At 50.7% G+C, this 16,108-nt stretch overlaps 1 protein-coding gene across 1 annotated transcript in view; it reads left to right on the forward strand.

Annotated features, from left to right (window-relative positions):
- The window catches only part of TPRG1 (tumor protein p63 regulated 1), a 51,173-nt gene that overhangs the window by 4,491 nt on the left and 30,574 nt on the right, over nucleotides 1-16,108 (forward strand). Inside the window, exon 2 of the mRNA XM_060242753.1 lies at nucleotides 905-1,081. Coding sequence (XP_060098736.1) covers nucleotides 905-1,081 — 177 coding nt within the window. The remainder of the gene's footprint in view (nucleotides 1-904; nucleotides 1,082-16,108) is intronic.

The following is a 16,108-nucleotide window of genomic DNA, read 5'->3' on the forward strand; positions in this document are numbered from 1 at the left end:
AGGCCAATGGCCCACCCAGTCCAACACTCTGTGTCACATAAGAACATAAGAGAAGCCATGTTGGATCAGACCAATGGCCCATCCAGTCCAACACTCTGTGTCACATAAGAACATAAGAGAAGCCATGCTGGATCAGGCCGATGGCCCACCCAGTCCAACACTCTGTGTCACATAAGAACATAAGAGAAGCCATGTTGGATCAGGCCAGTGGCCCCTCCAGTCCAACACTCTGTGTCACATAAGAACATAAGAGAAGCCATGTTGGATCAGGCCAGTGGCCCCTCCAGTCCAACACTCTGTGTCACATAAATACATAAGAGAAGCCATGTTGGATCAGGCCAGTGCCCCTCCAGTCCAACACTCTGTGTCACATAAGAGAAGCCATGCTGGATCAGGCCAATGGCCCACCCAGTCCAACACTCTGTGTCACATAAGAACATAAGAGAAGCCATGTTGGATCAGGCCCGTGGCCCCTCCAGTCCAACACTCTGTGTCACATAAGAACATAAGAGAAGCCATGTTGGATCAGGCCAGTGGCCCCTCCAGTCCAACACTCTGTGTCACATAAGAGAAGCCATGCTGGATCAGGCCAATGGCCCCTCCAGTCCAACACTCTGTGTCACATAAGAACATAAGAGAAGCCATGTTGGATCAGTCCAACGGCCCATCTAGTCCAACACTCTGTGTCACATAAGAGAAGCCATGTTGGATCAGGCCAATGGCCCATCCAGTCCAACACTCTGTGTCACACAGTGGCCAATACATGTGTGTGTGTATACACACACACACACACATATATATATATATATATATACTGTGGCTAATATCCTCTAATCGAGTGCGTGGCAGTTTTATGTATTCCCACGCCGGCAGGGCGTTGACTTTTCCCTGCGCTCTGCTCTAGGATCGACCACTGGAACAACGAGAAGGAGCGAGTGGTGGTGATCACAGACTTAGCCCTGCTGATCTGCAAATACGACTTCATCATGCTCAAGTGCCTCCAGCTGCAGAGGGTCCCCCTGAACAATGTCAACCGCATCTGCCTGGGATCCTTCGCCTTCCCAGAGCGGTCCCTGGACAGGTAAGGAACAAGAGCCGCCGGTCAGGATTTCCCACGGGCAGATTGTGAGGGCCCTTCCGCCTATCTCGGGTGCCTGACGACGGAAAGGAACCTCCATGTGCAAGGGCAGTATATCACTCAGCAGGGCTTTTTTTGTAGCAGGAACTCTTTCGCTTATTAGCGTCAAGAGTCATCTCCTCTGTATTCCTCTCGCCACGCTTTTTGCTATAACCAAAGTGCTTGGGTGCATTCCTGCTTAGCTCATCTCCTTGCATGCTTATCTTGGGGCCTCTTCAAGGTCAGACGCTAGGGAAGTATACATTAGACACCTGGACTCTCAACCTAGGGTGGGAGCGGGTCCTGCCAAATCACCGGTCCCCGCTCTGCTTTGGCGCGCTTGCAATTAAAATGTAACGGTTGGGGCGAGGGGTTAAAAGGAGAATCACTGGGCTAAGACGTCAGTCTTAGCAAAGATGGTGTACTGCCTTGTGACGCTTACGGAATAAACTGCTGAAATATTGGACTGTGTTATTCCTTGACTCGAGGTCTTGACAATTAGGCCACACCCACCCTGAGGTAGCCAATCCTCCAAGAGCTTACAGGGCTCTTCTTACAGGACCTACTGTAAGCTCCAAGAGGATTGGCTGGGGGAGGGCTGGGGGATAGCTCAGTGTTAGAGCATCTGCTTGGTAAGCAGAAGGTCCCAGGTTCAATCCCCGGGATCTCCCAGGTTCAATCCCCGGGATCTCCAACTCAAAAGGGTCCAGGCAAATAGGCGCGAAAAATCTCAGCTTGAGACCCTGGAGAGCCGCTGCCAATCAGGGGAGGGACGGTGGCTCATTGGTAGAGCATCTGCTTGGTAAGCAGAAGGTCCCAGTTTCAATCCCCGGAATCTCCAACTAAAAAGGGTACAGGCAAGTAGGCGTGAAAAACCTCAGCTTGAGACCCTGGAGAGCCGCTGCCAATCAGGGGAGGGACAGTGGCTCAGGGGTAGAGCATCTGCTTGGTAAGCAGAAGGTCCCAGGTTCAATCCCCGGCATCTCCAGCTAAAAAGGGTCCAGGCAAATAGGTGTGAAAAACCTCAGCCTGAGATCCTGGAGAGCCACTGCCAGTCTGAGTAGACAATACTGTCTTGGATGGACCCAGGAGGGTCTGATTCAGTAAAAGGCAGCTTCGTATGTTCATATGTTCATCAGGGGATGTGGCCTAATATGCAAAGGAGTTCCTGCTACATAAAAAGCCCTGCCTCTCAACATGACTTACTGGGGGAGGCTGGGAAATCTTAGGGAAACTTTTGTTCCCTGCTTGGAAGTTTCCAAGGGATGAGGGAATAGAGGGAACGCTTATTAAATTTGCAGATGATCCTAAATTGGGAGGAGTTGCAAATACAGTAGAAGACAGAAACAGGATACGGGATGACCTCGACAGGCTGGGAAACTGGATTGAAATCAATGAAATGAATTTTAGCAGGGATAAATGACAAGTTCTGCATTTAGGTAGGAAAAATCCAATGCATGGTTATAGGATGGGGGAGACTTGTCTTGGCAGTAGTATGTGTGAAAAGGATCTAGGGGTCTTAGTGGACCATACATTGAACATGAGTCAACAGTGTGATTGTGGCAGCTAAAAAAGCAAATGCAATTTTGGACAGAAGTATTGTGTCCAGATCACATGAAGTGATGGTATTGCTTTACTCTGCTCTGGTAAGACCTCACCTGGAGTCTTGTGTTCAGTTTTGGGCACCACATTTTAAGAAGGATAGAGACAAGCTGGAAGGGGTCTAGAAGAGGGCGATGAAGATGGTAAGGGGTCTGGAAACCGAGTCCGATGAAGAAAGATTGAAGGAGCTGGGCATGTTTAGCCTGGAGAGGAGGCAGCTGAAAGGTGATAGGATCAAGTACTTCTTGATCCTATGTGATGGCCAGAACTAACTTGGAGTTCAATTATGCTTGTCACACTCTTGCTCTGGGCTCCGCCCCCAAAGTCTCCTGGCTCCACCCCCAAAGTCCCCAGATATTTCTTGAATTGGACTTGGCAACCCTACCCCAGAGATATAAATTCTGGGGAATCTCCAGGCCCCCACTGGAGGTTGGCAAGTCCAGCTGTGGGTCCGAGGAGTACAGTCTACCAGGAGGAACAAAACTTCCCCACAACGGAGCAGCCTCTCCCCATTTCTACCGCCAGAACGTTCCGGGTTTACGGTGCTCTCCCTTGCGGTAATTATATACTCGAAGATTTATCACAAGCCTCGCTTTAAAAAAAAATACAAAATACAAAATCACAATCCTAATACTAGCTCCTTAAGAAAATAATTACTGAGGGACTTATGAATGGCTGCCTGTGAATGAGGACTGCAAGTCGAAACAAATCTCACATTCCGATTGTCGAAGAACTTTCTTTTCCTTTCCCTCCAGCCTCTAAATCTTTTTGTTCTCTTTTGGCACGGCTGTTTATTCGGGCTCTGAAGGCCGGGCTGTGGGCTCCGCTTCCTGCATCCTGCTAGAATCTTTTCCAGGGGGAGAGTTGGGCTTTCGTTTTCAGAGTCCTCTCCATCTTAAGTTGCCAACCTCTAGGTAGCATTCATTGGTCTTAAAGATGCTTTTTTTGTATTTCTCCCCTGGGATCCAGGGAACTGGGCAAAGGAAGCTCTGGCTCTTCTCTTCCCGAAGGGACTGGGGGGAGGGGGAGCCTCAGCCAATAGAAAGTTTGCAGTTTGAGAGCCAAATCAGGCCCCCGGAGGGCTCCTATCAGGCCCCCGAGCGACGGGCTGTCATCTGCTTCCTTCTCCCTCTCTCTTGCTTCCTTCTGCATCACAGCTTGCTTTGCCAGGCTTGCTCAATCACACAGGAGCTACAGAGCAAAACTTCTGTTTTCTCCATTGGCTGAGGCTCCTCCCTTGGGGAGGAAGGGGGAAGGAATAACTTGCTTGGCCAGCCTCTCTCAATTGCACAGTGGAGCTACTGAGCCAAACTTTTCTTCCTTCTATTGGCTGAGGCTCCCCCCCTCCCCCCAGTCCCTTCGGGAAGAGAAGAGCCAGAGAAGAGAGCTGGTTCGGTGTAGTGGTTAAGTGTGCGGACTCTTATCTGGGAGAACCGGGTTTGATTCCCCACTCCTCCACTTGCATCTACTAGCATAGCCTTGGGTGAGCCATAGCTCTGGCAGAGGTTGTCCTTGAAAGGGCAGCTGCTGTGAGAGCCCTCTCCAGCCCCACCCACCTCACAGGGTGACTGTTGTGAGGGAGGAAAGTAAAGGAGATTGTGAGCCGCTCTGAGACTCTTCGGAGTGGAGGGCGGGATATAAATCCAATATCTTCATCTACCGCACAGGGTGTCTGTTGTGGGGGAGGAAGGGAAAGGAGATTGTGAGCCGCTCTGAGACTCTTCGGAGTGGAGGGCGGGATATAAATCCAGTATCTTCATCTACCTCACAGGGTGTCTGTTGTGGGGGAGGAAGGGAAAGGAGATTGTGAGCCGCTCTGAGACTCTTCGGAGTGGAGGGCGGGATATAAATCCAGTATCTTCATCTACCTCACAGGGTGTCTGTTGTGGGGGAGGAAGGCAAAGGAGGTTGTGAGCCGCTCTGAGGCTCTTCGGAGTGGAGGGCGGGATATAAATCCACTATCTTCTTCTTCTTCCTTTGCCCAGTTCCCTGGATCCCAGGGGAGAAATACAAAAAAAGCATCTTTAAGACCAATGAGTTCTAATGTTTTAAGTTTTTAAAATATATATATTTGGGTTTATCTGTGTTCTTTATAACATTTGTGCCTCCGCTACCTGATCTTAAATAGGTACACACATGGCGCAGCCCGACATGGCTCAGCCCAATTCGACATGGCCCGACCCCTCAAGGTCTCATTTCTGTCAGATCCGGCCCTCATAACAAATGAGTTTGAAACCCCTGGTTTAGAGAGCTCCTGAAATTACAACGGATCTCCGAATTTGGAGGGTGGGCTCAATGCTGCTTTGGAGAGAGGACTCTCTGGCATTATACTTTGCTCCGGTCCCTCTCAAGACAGCCAGCTTGGTGTAGCAGTTAAGTGTGCGGACTCTTATCTGGGAGAACCAAGTTTGATTCCCCACTCCTCCACTTGCAGCTGCTGGAATGGCCTTGGGTCATTGACCCTCAAGTGGGGGGAGGACCTCCAAACCCGGGGATCCCAGGTTTTTTGGGGGGGGGGATAGAGGCACCAAATTTGCATGATAGCATCCAGTGCCTCTCCTCAAAACACCCTCCAGGTTTCAAAAGGGTTGGACCAGGGGGTCCAATTCTACGAGCCCTCAAAGATAGTGCCCCTATCCTTCATTATTTCTAATGGATGGGAAGGCGTTTAAAAGGCGTGCAGGTCCCTTTCAATGTGATGGCTAGAACTCCCTTTGGAGTTCAACTAAACTTGTCACACCCTTGCTCCTGGCTCCACCCCCATCGTCTCCTGGCTCCACCACCAAAGTTTCCTGGCTCCAGCCCAGAAATCCCCAGAGAGCCAGTTTAGTGTAGTGGTTAAGTGCGTGAACTCTTTTCTGGGAGAACCGGGTTTGATTCCCCAACTCTCCAGTTGCACCTGCTGGAATGGCCTCGGGTCAGCCATAGCTCTCGTAGGAGTTGTCCTTGAAAGGGCAGCTGCTGTGAGAGCTCTCTCAGTCCCATCCACCTCACGGGGTGTCTGTTGTGGAGGAGGAAGATAAAGAAGATTATAAGGCACTCTCTGAATCAGAGAGAAGGGCGGGGTAGAAATCTGCAGTCTTCTTCTTCTTCCCTCTAAGCTAAGGAGAGCCAGTTTGGTGTAGTGGTGAAGTGCGTGGACTCCTATCTGGGAGAACCGGGTTTGATTCCCCGCTCCTCCACTTGCACCTGCTGGAATGGCCTTGGGTCAGCCAGAGCTCTCGTAGGAGTTGTCCTTGAAAGGGCAGCTGCTGTGAGAGCTCTCTCAGCCTCACCCACCTCACAGGGTGTCTGTTGTGGGGGACAAAGATATAGGAGATTGTAAGGCACTCTCTAATTCAGAGAGAAGGGCGGGGTAGAAATCTGCAGTCTTCTTCTTCTTGAATTGGATCTGGCAACTCTATGATCAGCGACTGGAGATCGCCCTTCCCTAATGCCCTTCTCGTGCCAGACAGCCATTCTCCTCACGGTTGACTCTTCTCGGACATGCTCGGGCTTGGCTTCTGAGGATCCGGGCCAAGTGGTGGAATTTTTGTGCGGAGGTGAAAGGGGGAGAAGGCATCCTGTCCACTGGAGGCAAAGGAAACGTTTTGTTTCGCATGCCTGCCGAGAGCTGAATGCCCGGGAGATTAGCTTATCCAAACACTTTACCTCACCGGGGAGGTGACCGGAGGATCACCCGGACTGCCGGGAAACAGGTTCCAAAGAGGGTGACTTGGATCTCGCTGGGTACCTGGGCCACTGGGGAAACTTTCGAGCTGGGCTCTTTTTTGATGCAGAAGACCTGGGTGGGAGTTCCATTTAGGCCGGGGATTGAGTAGTTTTTGGGCAAGTGCCCTTCTCAGCCATAGGTGGAATTGTAGGGTGGGAATAAATTGGGGTTCCCAATCCCAAGGTGGGTAAGTGGAACAGGCTTCCTCGGGAAGTGGTGGGCTCTCCTTCCTTGGAGGTTTTTCAACAGAGGCTGGATGGCCATCTGACAGCGAGGAAGATCCTGTGAATTTAGGGGGAGGTGTTTGTGAGTTTAGAGCGATTCCTCAGTGGAACAGGCTTCCTCCTTGGGAGGTGGTGGGCTCTCCTTCCTTGGGGGTTTTTACACAGAGGCTAGATGGCCATCTGACAGCGATGAAGATCCTGTGAATTTAGGGGGAGGGGTTTGTGAGTTTCCTGCAGGGGGTTGGACTAGATGACCCTAGAGGTCCCTTCCAACTCTAGGATTCTATTATTCCTGACCGTTTCTTCAGTGGGACAGGCTTCCTCGGGAGGTGGTGGGCTCTCCTTCCTTGGAGGTTTTGAAACAAAGGCTAGATGGCGATCTGACAGCGAGGAAGATCCTGTGAATTTAGGGGGAGGTGTTTGTGAGTTTCCTGCATTGTGCAGGGGTTTGGACTAGATAACCCTGGAGGTCGCTTCCAACTCTATGATTCTGTGACTCTATGAGTGTGATGTGGTGGCTAAAAAGGCAAATGCAATTTTGGGCTGTATCAACAGAAATATACTGTCCAGATCACGTGATGTGATGGTATTGCTTTACTCTGCTCTGGTAAGACCTCACCTGGAGTCTTGTGTTCAGTTTTGGGCACCGCATTTTAAGAAGGATCTAGACAAGCTGGAAGGGGTCCAGAGGAGGGCGACGAAGATGGTGAGGGGTCTGGAGACTAAGTCCTACAAAGAAAGGTTGAAGGAGCTGGGGATGTTTAGCCTGGAGTGGAGGTGGCTGAGAGGTGATAGGATCACCATCTTCTACATTAATCAAGTTTGGCCACCCCTGCGAAAGAGCAAGGAGTACAAAATTAAACGACAGTGGGAGCAACAGCGTGAACATTCAGTAGAAGAGACACACTGAACAATGCCGAAGAGCAGCGCAATAGAACTAGGCGTGCACAACCGAATGCCAACACAAGCGCTCCGGGACTAGGAACTGGCAGTGCCAACAGCCACCTGCCCAGGCTGGCATGGTGTGAGCTGTGCACAACATGGGATTATAAAGGCACAAGGCAACCCAAGAGTGGGGTGTGCCATCTCCCCTGCAGGAAGCTCGGGCACCACTTTGCCTCTTGCAGCTTTCCTGATGGAGGCTGGAGCCGTGCCCCGTAGCGGGAGAGGTCTCGTTGCCACGGCCTGTCTTCTGCTTCCCAGGAAAGGAACCAGTTTGGCGTAGTGGTTAAGTGTGTGGACTCTTATCTGGGAGAACCGGGTTTGATTCCCCACTCCTCCACTTGCAGCTGCTGGAATGGCCTTGGGTCAGCCACAGCTCTGGCAGATTTGTCCTTGAAAGTGCAGCTTCTGTCAGAGCTCTCTCAGCCCCACCTACCTCACAGGGTGTCTGTTCTCCAGAGAGCCAGTTTGGTGTAGTGGCGAAGTGTGCGAACTCTTATCTGGGAGAACCAGGTTTGATTCCCCGCTCCTCCACTTGCACCTGCTGCAATGGCCTTGGGTCAGCCATAGCCCTCACATTGTCCTTGAAAGGGCAGCTTCTGTGAGAGCCAGTTTGGGGTAGTGGTTAAATGCATGGACTCTTATCTGGGAGAACCGGGTTTGATTCCCCACTTCTTCACTTGCAGCTGCTGGAATGGCCTTGGGTCAACCAGAGCTCTGGCAGAGGTTGTCCTTGAAAGGGCAGCTGCTGTGAGAGCCCTCTCAGCCCCACCCACATCACCCACCTAAAGAAGCCGAAGTGGCTCCATAAACAGCTCTCTAAAGACATGAGAAATAAAAAAGACTCCTTTAGGAATTGGAAGGAGGGCCTTATAACCAAGGATGAATATAAACAAATCACCAGTGCTTGTAGAGAAAAAGTTAGGAAAGCTAAAGCTCAGTGTGAATTTAGGCTGGCAAAAGATGCTAAAAACAACAAAAAAGGGTTCTTTTCTTATGTTCAGAGTAAGAAAAAGAGCAAGGACATGGTAGGCCCATTGCGAGGGCAAGAAAGTGAAATTGTAGCGGGTAATGAAGAGAGGGCGGAACTGCTCAATTCCTACTTTTACTCAGTCTTCTCTTCTGTGGGAAACGGTGCTCAACATGGCAAAAACAGAACATATAAGGAGGGTATGAAGTTCCAACCTAGTATCAGCATAAGGGTAGTGCATAAATACTTAGTTTCTTTAAATGAAACTAAGTCCTCAGGGCCAGATGAATTGCATCCAAGGGTTCTAAAAGAGCTTGCGGATTTAATTTTTGAGCCTCTGGCTGTTATTTTTGAAAATTCCTGGAGAACAGGAGAGGTGCCGGAAGATTGGAGGTGGGCGAATGTTGTCCCCATCTTCAAGAAGGGGAAAAAAGACTAGGGTTGAACTAAGTCCAATTCAAGAAATATCTGGGGACTTTGGGGGTGCAGCCAGGAGACATTGGGGGTGGAGCCAGGGGCAAGGGTGTGACAAGCATAACTGAACTCCAAAGGGAGTTCTGGCCATCACATTTAAAGGGACAGCACACCTTTTTTAAATGCCTTCCTTCCATAGGAAATAATGAAGGATAGGGGCACCTTCTTTTGGGGCTCATACTTCTTCTGCACTGGGGGGGGGGGGTGAGAGGAAGCTGGGTTCAGGTAGCCAGCTCCAGGTTGACTCAGGCTTCCAGCCTTCCGAGGTCGAGAAAATGAGTACCCAGCTTGCTTGGGGGGGGGGGGGGAGGTGTAGATGACTGGGGAAGTCAATGGCAAACCACCCCGTAAAACAGTCTCCCGTGAAAACGTTGTGATGCGACGTCACCCAGAGTCGGAAAAGACTGGCTGCTTGCACAGGGGACTGCCTTAACTTTTTTATTCCAGCAGAACCCTCACGCAAGGATGGGCCTGGGATGAGTTTTGGAAAGGAGGCTGACTGCTGACTCCAGAATTCTCTCTGTGCATCAGCAGGTGGCGATCTTTCCCCTCAGTACGAGAGGCATGGCAGCTCCAAGGGGTGGGGGGAGAACTGGCAAGAAGAACGGGGGAGGGGGGGCTCCAAGAGTCAGCTCCCCTTTATAAAAGGCCTGGTCGCAGCGGTGTGGGATTCATCCTACAATTCAACTTCCACAGGAGCATAAGCACGCATAACCAGGGTTGCCAATGACGCGTCCGGTCTAATACTCCGTGTCACGCAGTGGCCAAAACCCAGGTGCCATCAGGTGGCCAAGCAGTGGGGCCAGAACTCCAGAAGCCCTCCCACTCTTGCCCCCCACCAAGCACCAAGAATACAGAGCAGCACTGCCCCATGCATAAGAACATAAGAGAAGCCATGTTGGATCAGGCCAATGGCCCATCTAGTGAAACATTCTGTGTCACACAGAGGCCAAAACCGAGGTGCCAACAGGAGGTCCACCAGTGGGGCCAGAGCACTAGAACACCTCCTACTGTTGCCCCCCCCCCCCAAGCACCAAGAATACAGAGCATCACTGCCCCAGACATAAGAGAAGTCATGTTGGACCAGGCCAATGGTCCATCCAGTCCAACATACTTTGTCACACAATGACCAAAAACTTTGAGCCATCTCAGTTTGATGTAGTGGCGAAGTGTGCGGACTCTTATCTGGGAGAACCGGGATTGATTCCCCACTCCTCCACTTGCAGCTGCTGGAACGGCCTTGGGTCAGCCATAGCTCTCGCAGAGCTGTCCTTGAAAGGGCAGCTTATGGGAGAGCTCTCAGCCCCCACCTACCTCGCAGGGTGTCTGTTGTGGGGGAGGAAGCTAAGGGAGACTGCGAGCCACTCTGAGACTTTGAGGTTCAGAGTGAAGGGCGGGATATAAATCCAATCGTCTTCTTCTTCTTCTTCTTCTTCTTCTTCTTCTTCTTCTTCTTCTTCTTCTTCTTCTTCTTCTTCTTCTTCTTCTTCTTCTTCTTCTTCTTCTTCTTCCTTGTGGGGGCAGGGTTGTGCAGTGGGACAGGCCCTGGAGAACTTTTGGTTCATTCCAGTGTTGTAGGGATCCCTCTGCAAGCAGGAAAAGGGAAGTCCAGGATCGGCTGTGCTATAAGGAGCGCGTTGGGTCTTGATTTAAAGCCTCATGCAACTTTCCAAGGAAAGGGAAGCCGTTGTCACGTCAAAAGAGAGAAGAGCATCCAGCAGCCAGGTGTGTGGGTTGGCACTGCAGCTTTGTTTTCCTTTTCTTCCCCCCCCCCCCTTTGAATTTTCTTTTTAATATCCAAGCTCTAAAACAATGATCTAGTGAAACACCCTCATTACTTGTTCCCGTTAACCACCTGAGTCATGTTGATTCTCTGGTGTGTACTTTCTGCCCCTTCGGGGGATTGGAGTGCTTCGACAAGCGCAGGCAGAGATGACAAACTCGTGGGGGGGGTCTGATAAACTCCAGCTCTCCCCGTGCCCTGCTTCCTCTCAGCCCCACCCCCACAGTGCAAAAGAAGCCCTCTCAAAGCAGAGAGCCAGTTTGGTGTAGTGGTTACGTGCGCAGACTCTTACCTGAGAGAACTGGGTTTGATTCCCCACTCCTCCGCTTGCAGCTGCTGGAATGGCCTTGGGTCAGCCATAGCTCTGGCAGAGCTTTTCTTGAAAGGGCAGCTTCTGGGAGAGCTCTCTCAGCCCCACCTACCTCAAAGGGCGTCTGTCTCCTGAGAGCCAGTTTGGTGTAGTGGTTAAGTGGATGGAGTCTTATCTGGGAGAAAGCGACTCCCTTTCTCTAAGGCCTGCATGGCATTTCAGCCCCTAGACAAAATGGAGAGAGCCAGTTTGGTGTAGTGGTTAAGTGTGCGGACTCTTATCTGGGAGAAACAGGTTTGATTCCCCACTCCTCCACTTGCAGCTGCTGGAATGGCCTTGGGTCAGCCATAGCTCTCACAGGAGTTGTCTTTGAAAGGGCAGCTTCTTGGAGAACTCTCTCAGCCCCACCTACCTCAAAGAGAGTCTGTTGTTGTGGGGGGGGAAGGTAAAGGAGATTGTAATCACTTTGAGACTCTGAGATTCAGTGGATAGGGTGGGATATAAATCCAATTTCTTCTTCTTCTTCTACCAGCTTTGAGCGATGGGGAAACCTGCATCCATTCCTGTCCGGTGAAGATCCATTAATTGCCACTGAAGCTCTTTCCTGGTACCCCTCCTCTTCTGAAGCACCCCCCCCCCAAAAAACCCCCTCCCCCTCCAATTTTAGTGATTTCAGTTGGTGTAATACTTGAGAAAGAAGCTCAGGCAAACCTCTAGGCTTTCCATCCTAATGGGGCATAATTTTCTTTCCTTCCCTAATATGTACAAGACTGTCAAGCTGTTCTCTGTTTTTGCGCTTCCCTGTACATTTTCTAACCTGCTAACGGCAGGAGAAATGTCCCGTTTCCAGGTCTGCCGCTGCTGTTAGCAGATTATCGGGTTGCCAACTCCAGGGTGGGGAACCCTAGAGATTTGGGGAGGGAGCTTTGCAAGGGATAATGCCACTGAATCCATGCCCCCTCCCCAAAGCAGCCATTTTCTCCAGGGGAACTGACCCCTATCACCTGGAAATAAGTTGTAATTCCAGGAGAGGAAATGGGGAGGGACGTTGGCTCAGTGGTGGAGCATCTGCTTGAGAAGCAGAAGGTCCCAGGTTCAATCCCAGGCATCTCCAACTGAAAAGGGTCCAGGCAAATAGGTGTGAAAAACCTCAGCTTGAGACCCTGGAGAGCCACTGCCAGTCTGAGTAGACAAGACTGACTTTGATGGACCCAGGAGGGTCTGATTCAGTAGAAGGCAGCTTCATATGTTCATTTATAAGAGAGCCTCTGCTTGGCATGCAGAAGGTCTCTGGTAATCCTGTAGAAAAAGAGGTGCTGGAGCTCATCTGCACAACACATTTGCATATGCCACATCACCGGGAGGTGGATTAAATTATATCAGCTCAGCATCCACCTCCAAAGGCTTCTTGAATTAGAATGGTCATCATAACACCCTAACTCCCATCATACTTTTGAAGTGACTTTCTCCCATGTGGACACAGCAACACGGTGAAGATTTCCATCTTCAAGTCCTTGAAGGGCTGACATCTAGAGGATGGGGTGGAATTGTTTTCTGTGACCCCTGGAAGGTAGGACCAGAACCAACGGGATGAAATTAAATCAAAAGAGTTTCCGGCTCAACTTTAGGAAGAACTTCCTGACCGTTAGAGCGGTTCCTCAGTGGAACAGGCTTCCTCCTCAGGAGGTGGTGGGCTCTCCTTCCATGGAGGTTTTTAAACAGAGGCTAGATGGCCATTTGACAGCAATGAAGACCCTGTGAATGTAGGGGGATGTGTTTGTGAGTTTCCTGCATTGTTCAGGGGGTTGGACTAGATGACCCTAGAGGTCCCTTCCAACTCTATGATTCTATGAGCCTGGGATGTTTAGCATGGAAAGGAGGTGGCTGAGAGGTGATCTGATCACCATCTTTAAGTATTTGAAGGGCTGTCCTATAGAGGAGGGTGTGGAATTGTTTTCTGTGGCCCCGGAAGGTCAGACCAGAACCAATGAGTTGAAATTAAATCAAAAGAGTTTCCGGCTCAACTTTAGGAAGAACTTCCTGACCGTTATAGCGGTTTCTCAGTGGAACAGGCTTCCTCGGGAGGTGGTGGGCTCTCCTTCCTTGGAGGTTTTTCAACAGAGGCTCGAGGGCCATCTGACAGCAGTGAGGATCCTGTGAATTTAGGGGGAGGTGTTTGTGAGTTTCCTGCATTGTACAGGGAGTTGGACTAGATGGCCCCGGAGGTCCCCTCCAACTCCATGATTCTATAACTTCAGTGGGGTATAATAGAGTTCACCTTCCATAGCAGCCATTTTCTCCAGCTGAACTGATCTCTGTCTCAACTGTAATCCTGAGAGACCTCCAGACCACCACCACGCCCCCCCCCCCCCGGGGGATGGGAACCCTACCAGCAATTGAATCTCCAGTGACGGTTTCACATGGGAACTCTTGGCATTCTCCAGATTGGAATCTGCCTCTAGACCAGGGGTGGCCAAATTGCGGCTCAGGAGCCACACGTGGCTCTTTCACATATAGTGTGTGGCTCTCAAACTTTACTTTATTTTACTTTATCAAAGCCGCCACTGCCCCGTCAGCCGGCTTGGAAAAGGCATTTGTCTCCTTAAATCAGTTCTCCAAGCCAAGCCAGCTAGTGGCTTGGAGAATGGATTTAAAGTTACTTTCTTTCCACCTCTCCTCTTTTCTCAAAGTTAGAGACAGCCAGTTTGGTGTGGTGGTGAAGTGCGCGGACTCTTATCAGGGAGAACCGGGTTTGATTCCCCCACTCCTCCACTTGCACCTGCTGGAATGGCCTTGGGTCAGCCAGAGCTCTTGTAGGAGTTGTCCTTGAAAGGGCATCTTCTGTCAGAGCTCTCTCAGCCCCACTCACCTCACAGGGTGTCTGTCTCCTGAGAGCCAGTTTGGTGCAGTGGTTAAGTGTGCGGGCTCTTATCTGGGAGAACCGGGTTTGATTCCCCCACTCCTCCACTTGCACCTGCTGGAATGGCCTTGGGTCAGCCATAGCTCTCGCAGAGTCGTCCTTGAAAGGGCAGCTTCTGTCAGAGCTCTCTCAGCCCCTCCTACCTCACAAGGTGTCTGTTGTGGGGGAGGAAGGTAAAGAAGATTGTGCACCACTCTGAGACTCAGAGTGGAGGGCGGGATATAAATCCAATACCTTCTTCTTCTCCTCAATCTACTTTCCTTCCTCCCTCTCAAACATCTGATGCTCACGTCTTGCGGCTCTCAAACATCTAACGTTTATTCGATGCGGCTCTTGCATTACGCAAGTTTGGCCACCCCTGCTCTAGATTTTGGGCTTCCAGGTTTGTGCCTTCCAATCTGAAGACAAAAAAAAAAGGAGAGAGAAACCCTTTAGCAATTCTCACAGCAGGGAGAGCAGCACATTCGCTAACAGCGCAGGCGGAAATGCTCTTCCTAAATGATTTATCTCCTGAAGCCGTGTCAGCAATTAGGAGGACACTGAGGAGAGATTTGCAAATTCTGACAGGATTATCACGGCTGAGCCACTGCAGGGCATTGTCTGCCGCTCAGGCTTTAGGGCCGAGGACAGGAACCTCGCTCTGGTGGCTACAGCTGCAGACCGGGGGCGGGACTGGCTCTGAAAACAGCTGGCCTGGAGGGATGGAGCCGACACCCATAATCCATGTTGCTCTGAGGCACAACAGAGCACCCTGTCCAGCTCTTCCTGCCCTCCTGCTCATGAGGAGGACTGGGCAACGAAGCACAGCAAACAGAAACTGAACAGGCCTAAAGAACCAGAAGAGGCTGCAGAAGGAGGAGGAGGAGGAGAAGAAGAAGGAGAAAGAGAAGAAGAAGGAGAAGGAGGAGAAAGAGAAAGAAGGAGGAGGAGAAGAAGGAGAAAGAGAAGAAGAAGGAGGAGGAGAAAAAGAAAGAAGGAGGAGGAGACGGAGAAGGAGAAGAAGAAGGAGAAGAAGGAGGAAGAGAAGGAGAAGAAGGAGGAGGAGAAGGAGGAGGAGAAGGAGGAGGAAGAAGGAGGAGGAGAAGAAGGAGAAAGAGAAGAAGGAGGAGGAGGGGAAAGAGAAAAAAGGAGGAGGAGACGGAGAAGGAGGAGAAGAAGGAGAAGAAGGAGGAGGAGAAGAAGATGAAGGAGAAGAAGGAGGAGGAGAAGGAGGAGGAGGAGGAGGAGAAAGAGAAAGAAGGAGGAGGAGACGGAGAAGGAGGAGGAGGAGGAGAAAAAGATGAAGGAGAAGAAGGAGGTGGAGAAGGAGAAGGAGGAGGAGAAGAAGAAGACTGCAGGAGGAGAAGAAGACGACTGCCCTTCTCTCTGAATCAGAGTCTTAGAGCACCTTACAATCTCCTGTATCTTATTCCCCCACAACAGACCCCCCCTGTGAGGTGGGTGGGGCTGAGAGAGCGTGCCCAGAAGCTTCCCAGAATTAGCCAAGTGTAAGACGGTCAACCACATCCAACAAAGAAGACTTCCTTATCTAGCAAAGGCAGAAGCTACACCTGATGTGATTGAGTGGCAAAAGGCCGTGGCTCAGTGGTGGAACATCTGCTCGACATGCAGAAGGTCCCAGGTTCCATCCTCAGCATCTCCAGTTTAAAGGACCAGGCAGGAGGTGATGTGAAAGACGCAGGGCTTTTTTGGAGTAGGAACGCACAGGAACGCAGTTCTGGCTGGCTTGCAGCAGGGGGTGTGGCCTAAAATGCAGATGAGTTCCTGCTGGCCTTTTTCTTCAAAAAAAAAAAAAAGGACCCTGGAAAGACCTCTCTGAGACCCTGGAGAGCTGCTGCCAGTATGAGTAGACAACACTGATTTTGGCAGGGCTTTTTTTGGTAGAAAAAGCCCAGCAGGGGCTCCTTTGCATATTAGGCCACACCCCCTGATGCCAAGCCAGCCAGAACCATGTTCCTGTGCATTCCTGCTCAAAAAAGCCTTGTATTTTATTGATAGATATGCCATTCTACGTTCTAAATAAAGGTGTATGGACGGATGGTGTTTCAGCAAAT

Source organism: Heteronotia binoei, chromosome 6 (genome assembly GCF_032191835.1).
Source record: "Heteronotia binoei isolate CCM8104 ecotype False Entrance Well chromosome 6, APGP_CSIRO_Hbin_v1, whole genome shotgun sequence".
Taxonomy (NCBI): Eukaryota; Metazoa; Chordata; class Lepidosauria; order Squamata; family Gekkonidae; genus Heteronotia; species Heteronotia binoei.